At 44.2% G+C, this 9066-nt stretch overlaps 1 protein-coding gene across 1 annotated transcript; it reads left to right on the forward strand.

The window, feature by feature from the left end:
• Positions 1 to 826: 826 nt before the first annotated feature.
• Positions 827 to 2805, forward strand: LOC311492843 (uncharacterized protein). Its single transcript, XM_084551260.1, has 3 exons — positions 827 to 1028; positions 1768 to 1875; positions 1994 to 2805. Exons 1-3 carry the CDS (start codon positions 980 to 982, stop codon positions 2146 to 2148), a joined length of 312 nt encoding a protein of 103 aa, XP_084407386.1. The 5' UTR covers positions 827 to 979; the 3' UTR covers positions 2149 to 2805.
• Positions 2806 to 9066: the final 6261 nt, after the last annotated feature.

The following is a 9066-nucleotide window of genomic DNA, read 5'->3' on the forward strand; positions in this document are numbered from 1 at the left end:
TAAAAATATAATTAACAAAAGTTAGAAATATGAAACTTTTATTTTCTAAATATCTTTAGAAAAAATACAAATAAAATATATGTAATGACACATAAATGATTTGACAAATTGTCAGTTATCCATATTTTTAGTTTAAGAATTATTTATAATAATAATAATAAATGATAATAATAATAATAAATACCAAAAGAGTTGAATGAAATGGGGTAACTAGTTTTTAATATTTGCTTATTTTTATTTACCTAAGATCACCTTCAGTGATTTCAGATAATATGAATGAACCGTTTAAAATATGTGAACTAACAGTTTAAGGGGGGAGGTTATAAGTGAGAAACGTTTCTTTGTTTTTTAGAGGGAAATGTCATTTTACATTTCAGACGAATGAAAACATTTAAAAATGTCTAATAGAAATGGTGAGGAAAGTAACTGTTTTCAGTGGATCGTGCATCATCACAGCAATTGGAGACAAAAACAATATTGTCAGAGAAAGAGTTTTTTTAGAAAATACTGGTGCCAAGCTGTGCTTCATCTGGTCCTCGTCTTGACCTTTTACCTCATAGATTTTTATCACCGTCACTTTAGCAAACATGAGCTAATTGGTTAATTCATGAAAAGGGATGTAAAATAAAAATGTATAAAGGTTTTTTTATTGTTAAGTAAAACAGGCTTTTGAAAGGCTTTTATTTTATTTAGTATTTGACACAAATATTCTTTTAAAATGAAATCAATTCTGATTATTTGTTCTATAATGGTGTAATTATGGTGGTGCAACGTACAAGATTAGGCCCTCCCTCCATCCCTCTCTTCCTTCCTAAAAAGGGTTAATCTTCTTATAAATAAAGACGTCCTTCCAGAGCCAGTGTTATTCGACTCACTTGGGAGGGATCTTTGTGACACAAAAGTTGAGCTGAAGAGGAGGGTTCCTCTCCCACTGCCGTCTCTCTCTCTCTCCCACAAGGCTGATTAACAGTTTAAGTTCATGATGCAGCTTTTCGGAGCTCTGATCCTGTTCCTTACTCTGTCTGGAGGTAAGAACATCTTTTACTTTGGGCTTACACACTTTCACTGGTTGCTGTAATTTAAAGAAGAACTAGAAAGGAAGTAGTGCCAGGAAGGTAAAGAGTAGTTTGATAGTTTTGAAAACTTTATTTTTTTTTTCCAATTTCTGGTTAGCTGATGTAATATGTTGTCCCCTGCCGCTGTAGCACCCTAATTTCCCCACAGGGATAAATAAAGTCCTGTTTTATCTTATCTTATCTTATAAAAAACTTGTTCGATACATTATGTATTGTTAAGTACGTCAAGTTTGTGGCTTTGTGGTAGTTGTAATTATATGTCAGATGACTTCTTACGGTGATTTCTTGTTTGTTCTCAAAGAAGCTAAAACCAAGAGAAGTAATGAACATAGTTCCTAAATAGAGCACTTTATGATTGTTAGGTGAACTCTTTTTGAGCCTGAGATGAGCTCATATCACATGTCATTTCCAACCTCTGCTCATCTCACAGCGACATGAAACGCAACGCAATATGGACTTTCTAAATAATTTTGTAATAGTTAATCAGGGATGCTTCTGCTTTTGATGAATTTGAATGTATGTTTACTTGAAAGAAATGACAGCAGGTGTCATTTTTCTTTTCATTTTTCATTTTCATTTTCTATGAACCGTCTATGAATCTTGTTCTATTATTGGGTCAAAAAATGAGGATGTGAACCCACTGTGTAATTCTAACATGTCACAAGCTGCTGTGCTCTATGTCTTTGTATAGCATGCGGACTAAGATGCTACACATGCATGGCCACCGACCCTAAATCCTGCACAGACACCAAATCATGTCTTGTCGGCCTCAACCGTTGCTATTCTTCCAAACCAGAGGGTAAGTTGTTCTTAGATCAGATGTTTCTATATAATATAAGTAAGTGCACACAAAAATCAAAGTTGCTGAACTGAACACTTGATGACTGTTATAAATGTTTTGCCTTCATGTCTTGCAGGTTTGGACGTAGTGACGAAGGGCTGCCTGATCAGCACTGCATGTATTGACGGTATTGATTGCTGTGAAGGCGACTTGTGTAATGGCTCTGCACCAACTGGTTCCAGTGTCGTCCTGCTGCTGGTGTCTTCAGCCATCATCACGCTCTTTCTCTGAGGCTCTGGAGTCGTAATAAATCTATGCTGTTCTTTCTATCCTGTTCTAGTCTCACTGATTAGTGGTTTTCTTAAGGCTACAAAGCTGTTCAGTCCCAATCCCTTCACATTGTACGTGTGGAAATGTTCTTGCTTTCACTATTAAACATAGCCCTGAGTTCTACTGTTGTTTTTCTTCAGTCTGATTTCATCAAACTTTTAAGTGATCACTCACGATCTATCAGGATTTTTTTCCGACCATATTTCTTCCTTGAAGACAATGGTTCCCCACTATCCTTCCAGTTTTTCATAATGCGTTGGACAGTTCTTAACCCAATTTTAGTAGTTTCTCTAATCTCCTTAGATGTTTTCTCTGCTTGATGCATGCCAATGATTTGACCCTTCTCAAACAGACTAACATCTTTCCCATGACCACAGGATGTGTCTTTCGACATGGTTGTTTAAGAAATGAGAAGCTACTCATTGCATCAGTTGGGGTTAAATAACTTGTTTCCAGCTGAAAGATAATCACCCATGCAGTAATTATTCAATAGGAGGCTCGTACCTATTTGCTTAGTTAAATCCAGGTGGTGACTTTTTATTTTGGCCAGACAGTGTATCTTTATGCTGTCTATGGGTGAAACTGTTTTAAAACAATTCATAAACAAATCAATAAGTTCTACTCTCGTTGACATAGATTTAAAGTACATAAAAATATAATTAACAAAAGTTCTAAATATGAAACTTTTAATTTCTAAATATCTTTAAAAAAATTACATATTAAATATATGTAATGACACATAAATAATTTGACAAATTGTCAGTCATCCATATTTTTAGTTTAAGGATTGTTTAGAAATAAATAAATAAGAAGAAGAAGAACAAGAAGAAATCCCAAAAGAGTTGAATGAAATAGGGTAACTGATTTTTAATATTTGCTTATTTTTATTTACCTAAGATCACCTTCAGTGGTTTCAGATAATATGAATGAACCGTTTAAAATATGTGAACCAACAGTTTAAGGGGGGAGGTTATAAGTGAGGAATGTTTCTTTGTTTTTTTACAGGGAAATGTAATGTCATTTTGCATTTCAGACGCATGAAAACATTTAAAAATGTCTAATAGAAATGGTGAGGGAATTAACTGTTTTCAGTGGATCGTGCATCATCACAGCAACTGGAGACAAAAAAAAAAAAACAATATTGTCAGAGAAAGAGTTTTTTTCAGTAAATACTGGTGTCAGCAGTAGGCTCGGCTGTGCTTCATCTGGTCCTTGTCTTGACCTTTTACCTCCTTGATTTTTATCACTGTCACTTTATCAAGCATGAGCTAACTGGTTAATTCAGGAAAATGGATTTAGAATAAAAATATTTAAAGTCTCCTCCTTGAACCGTCACCTTATCGTGGTGGAGGAGTTTGAGTGTCCTAATGACCCTAGGAGCTATGCTGTCCGGGGCAATTTGCCCCTGGTAGGGTCTCCCAAGGCAGACTGGTCTTAGGCGAAGGGCCAGACAAAGAACGGTTCAGATGACCTTTCATGAAGAAGACCAAGAGGAGAACGTGTACCCGGCCCGGAGGGTTACCGGGGCCCCACCCTGGAGCCAGGCCTGGGGCTGGGGCTCATGGGCGAGCGCCTGGTGTCCGGGCTTTCGCCCATGGGGTCCGGCCGGGCCCAGCCCGAACGGGAGACATGGGCTCACCTCCCTGTAGGCCCACCACCCGCAGGAGGAATATGAAAGGTCCGGTGCAATGGGGATCGGGCAGCAGACCAAGGCGGGGGCCTTGGCGGTCTGATCCTCGGTTATGGAAGCTGGCTTTCGGAACATGGAACGTCACCTCTCTGGCGGGGAAGGAACCGGAGCTTGTGGAAGAGGTTGAGCGCTATCGACTAGATATAGTCGGCCTCACCTCGACACATAGCGTCGGCTCTGGAACCCAAGTCCTCGAGAGGGGTTGGACCCTCTTCTTTGCTGGAGTTGCTCCGGGTGAGAGGCGGAAGGCCGGGGTGGGCTTTTTGCTTGCCCCTGGACTATCAGCCTGTACGTTGGGGTTCTCCCGGGTGGACGAAAGGGTTGCTTCCCTGCGCCTTCGGGTCGGGGAACGGGTCCTGACTGTTGTCTGCGCATATGCGCCAAACAGCAGTTCAGAGTACCCGCCCTTTTTGGAGTCCCTAGGACGGACGCTGGATGGCGCCCCGACTGGGGACTCCATTGTCGTGCTGGGAGACTTCAACGCTCATGTGGGCAATGACAGCGTGACCTGGAGGGGCGTGATTGGGAGGAACGGCCTGCCTGATCTGAACCCGAGTGGTGTTCAGTTATTGGACTTCTGTGCGAGTCGCAGTTTGTCCATAACTAACACCATGTTCGAACATAAGGTTGTTCATCGGTGCTCTTGGCGCCATGACGGCCTAGGTCGTAGGTCGATGATTGACTTTGTAGTCGTATCATCTGACCTGCGACCGTATGTTCTGGACACTCGGGTAAAGAGAGGAGCAGAGCTGTCAACTGATCACCACCTGGTGGTGAGTTGGATCAGATGGCAGGGGAAGACGCCTCGCAGACCTGGTAGGCCCAAACGAGTAGTGAGGGTCTGCTGGGAACGCCTGGTGGAGGAACCTGTCAACATGGTCTTCAACTCCCACCTCCGGCAGAGCTTCAACCGCGTCCCGGGGGTGGTGGGGGACATTGAGTCCGAATGGGCCATGTTCCGCTCCGCCATTGTGGAGGCGGCTGTTGCAAGTTGCGGCTGCAAGGTCGCTGGTGCTGGTCGCGGCGGTAACCCCCGAACCTGCTGGTGGACACCGGAGGTGAGGGGAGCCGTCAGGCTGAAGAAGGAGGCCTACAGGGCATGGCTTGTCTGTGGGTCTCCTGAAGCAGCTGACCGGTACCGGATGGCCAGGCGGTCTGCGGCGAGGGCAGTCGCTGAGGCAAAAACTCGGGCGTGGGAGGAGTTCGGTGAGGCTATGGAAGAAGACTATCGATCGGCTCCGAAGAGATTCTGGCAAACCGTCCGGCGCCTCAGGGGTGGTAGGCGGCAACACGCTCACACTGTTCTCAGTGGGGGTGGTGAGCTGCTGACATCAACTGAAGATATAGTCGGGCGGTGGAAGGAATACTTTGAGGAGCTCCTCAATCCCACCAACACGTATTCCATAGAGGAAACGGAGCCGGAGGGCCTGGGGTTGGACCATCCAATCTCTGGGGCAGAAGTCGCCGAGGTAGTAAAACAACTCCGCGGCGGTGGAGCTCCGGGAGCGGATGAGATCCGCCCTGGGTATCTCAAGGCTCTGGATGTTGTAGGGCTGTCTTGGTTGACACGCCTCTGCAACATTGCGTGGACATCGGGGGCAGTACCTCTGGAGTGGCAGACCGGGGTGGTGGTCCCCATTTTTAAAAAGGGGGACCAGAGGGTGTGTTCCAACTATAGGGGGATCACACTCCTCAGCCTCCCTGGCAAGGTCTATGCCAGGGTGCTGGAAAAGAGGGTCCGGTCTATGGTTGAACCTCAGATCGAGGAGGAACAATGCGGTTTTCGTCCCGGACGTGGAACCATGGACCAGCTCTTTACCCTCACTAGGGTGCTGGAGGGGAAATGGGAGTTTGCCCAACCAGTCCACATGTGTTTTGTGGATCTGGAGAAGGCTTACGACCGTGTCCCCAGGAGCATCCTGTGGGGGGTGCTCCGGGAGTATGGGGTGGATGGCTCCTTACTAAGGGCCATTCAGTCCCTGTACCATAGGAGTGCGAGTTTGGTCCGTGTAGCCGGTAGTAAGTCGGACCTGTTCCCAGTGAGGGTTGGACTCCGCCAGGGCTGCCCTTTGTCACCGGTTCTGTTCATAACTTTTATGGACAGAATTTCTAGGCGCAGCCGGGTGGGGGAGGGTGTTGTGTTCGGTGATCGGAGGATCCCGTCCCTGCTTTTTGCGGAAGACGTGGTCCTCTTAGCTTCATCGAACAGCGACCTTCAGCTCCTGCTGGGGCGGTTCGCAGCCGAGTGTGAAGCGGCTGGGATGAAGATCAGCACCTGCAAGTCTGAGGCCATGGTCCTCAGTCGGAAAAGGGTGGATTGCCCACTCCGGGTCGGGGAGGAGGTCCTGCTTCAAGTGGAGGAGTTCAAGTATCTCGGGGTCTTGTTCACGAGTGAGGGTAAAAGGGAGCGAGAGATCGACAGGCGGATCGGAGCGGCATCTGCAGTGATGCGGATGCTTAACCGGTCGGTCGTGGTGAAGAGAGAGCTAAGCCGAAAGGCGAAGCTCTCAATTTACCGGTCGATCTACGTTCCAATCCTCACCTATGGTCATGAACTTTGGGTAATGACCGAAAGAACAAGATCACGAATACAAGCGGCCGAAATGAGTTTCCTTCGTAGGGTGGCCGGGCTCAGCCTTAGAGATAGGGTTAGGAGCTCGGACATACGGGAGGAGCTCAGAGTAGAACCGCTGCTCCTCCACGTCGAGAGGAGTCAGTTGAGGTGGCTAGGGCATCTGGTAAGGATGCCTCCCGGACGCCTCCCGGGAGAGGTGTTTCGGGCATGTCCCACCGGTAGGAGACCTCGAGGCCGACCCAGGACACGATGGAGGGATTATATCTCTCGTCTGGCCTGGGAACGCCTGGGGGTTCCTCCGGAGGAGCTGGCGGAAGTGGCTGGGGAGAGGGCTGTCTGGGCTTCCCTGCTGAAGCTGTTGCCCCCGCGACCCGGACCCGGATAAGCGGAAGACGACGACGACGACGACGACGACGACGACGAATATTTAAAGTTTTGTTTTATTGTTAAGTAAAACAGACTTTTAAAATGGTATTTTGAAAAGCTCATTTATTTTATTTAGTATTTGACACAAATATTCTTTTAAAATTAAATCAATTCTGATTATTTGTTCTACAATGGTGTCATAGGCAATGTACAGGATTAGACCCTCCCTCCCTTCCTTCCTAAAAAGAGTTAATCTTATTATAAATAAAGACGTCCTTCCAGAGCCAGTGTTATTCGACTCACTTGGGAGGGATCTTTGTGACACAAAAGTTGAGCTGAAGAGGAGGGTTCCTCTCTCACTGCCGTCTCTCGCTCTCTCTCCCACAAGGCTGATTAACAGTTTAAGTTCATGATGCAGCTTTTCGGAGCTCTGATCCTGTTCCTTACTCTGTCTGGAGGTAAGAACATCTTTTACTTTGGGCTTACACACTTTCACTGGTTGCTGTAATTTAAAGAAGAACTAGAAAGGAAGTGGTGCCAGGAAGATGAAGACGAAGTTTGATAGTTTTGAAAACTTTTTCTTTCCAATTGCTGCTTAGCTGATGTAATATGTAAATATATTTTGTATCATAATGTATTTACTTTTATATAATTTCTTGTGTCTAACTTATTCTATTTTTTGCATCCTTCTGTATCTTGCACTGCTGTTCTCTGCAGCTGTAGCACCCTAATTTCGCCACAGGGATAAATAAACTCCTGTTTTATCTTATCTTATCTTATCTTATCTTATAAAAAACTTGTTAGATAGATTATGTTTTGTTTGTTTAGTACGTCAAGTTTGTGGCTTTGTGGTAGTTGTAATTATATGTCGGATGACTTCTTATGGTGATTTCCTGTTTGTTCTCAAAGAAGCTAAAACCAAGAGAAGTAATGAACATAGTTCCTAAATAGAGCACTTTGTGATCATTAGGTGAACTCTTTTTGTGCCTGAGATGAGCTCATATCACATGTCATTTCCAACCTCTGCTCATCTCACAGCGACATGAAACGCAACGCAATATGGACTTTCTAAATAATTTTGTAATAGTTAATCAGGGATGCTTCTGCTTTTGATGAATTTGAATGTATGTTTACTTGAAAGAAATAACAGCAAACTTTTGACTTTCATCTTCCATGAACCGTCTATGAATCTTGTTCTATTATTGGGTCAAAAAATTAGAATGTGAAGCCACTGTGTAATTCTGATGTCACAAGCTGTTGTGCTCTATGTCTTTGTGTAGCATGTGGACTAAGATGCTACACATGCACGGCCGCCGACCCTAAATCCTGCACAGACACCAAATCATGTGCTGTCGCCTTCAACCGTTGCTATTCTCTCCAAGTAGGGGGTAAGTCGTTCGCTTTATGTGTTGGAGCTATGGATTGCTGTGAAGGCAACTTGTGTAACGGCTCTGCACCAACTGGTTCCAGTGTCGTCCTGCTGCTGGTGTCTTCAGCCATCATCACGCTCTTTCTCTAAGGCTCTGGAGTTGTAATAAATCTATGCTGTTCTTTCTATGCTGCTCTAGCCTCACTGATTAGTGGTTTTCTTAAGGCTACAAAACTGCACTGTCCCAATCCCTTGAGTTCCCTTCACATTGTACGTGTGGAAATGTTCTTACTTTCACTATTAAACATAGCCTTGAGTTCTACTGTTGTTGTTCTTCAATTTGATTTCACCAAACGTTTAAGTGATCACTGGTAACGATCTATCAGGATTTTTTTTCCGACCACATTTTGATGGTTCCCCACTATCCTTCCAGTTTTTAATAATGCGTTGGACAGTTCTTAACCCAGTTTTAGTAGTTTCTTCAGTCTCCTTAGATGTTTTCTCTGCTTGATGCATGCCAATGATTTGACCCTTCTCAAACAGACTAACATCTTTCCCACGACCACAAGATGTGTCTTTCAACATGGTTGTTTCAGAAATGAGAAGCTACTCATTGCATCAGTTGAGGTTAAATAACTTGTTGCCAGCTGAAAGATAATCACCCATGCAGTAATTATCCAATAGGAGGCTTGTACCTATTTGCTTAGTTAAATCCAGGTGGTGACTTTTTTTTTGGCCAGGCAGTGTATATGTATGCTGTCTATGGGTGAAACTGTTTTAAAACAATTCATAAACAAATCAATAAGTTCTACTCTCGTTGACATAGATTTAAAGTACATGAAAATATAATTAACAAAAGTTCTAAATATGAAACTTTTA

The sequence above is a fragment of the Chelon labrosus genome, assembly GCF_963514085.1.
Source record: "Chelon labrosus genome assembly, chromosome: 9".
In the NCBI taxonomy this organism is placed as follows: Eukaryota; Metazoa; Chordata; class Actinopteri; order Mugiliformes; family Mugilidae; genus Chelon; species Chelon labrosus.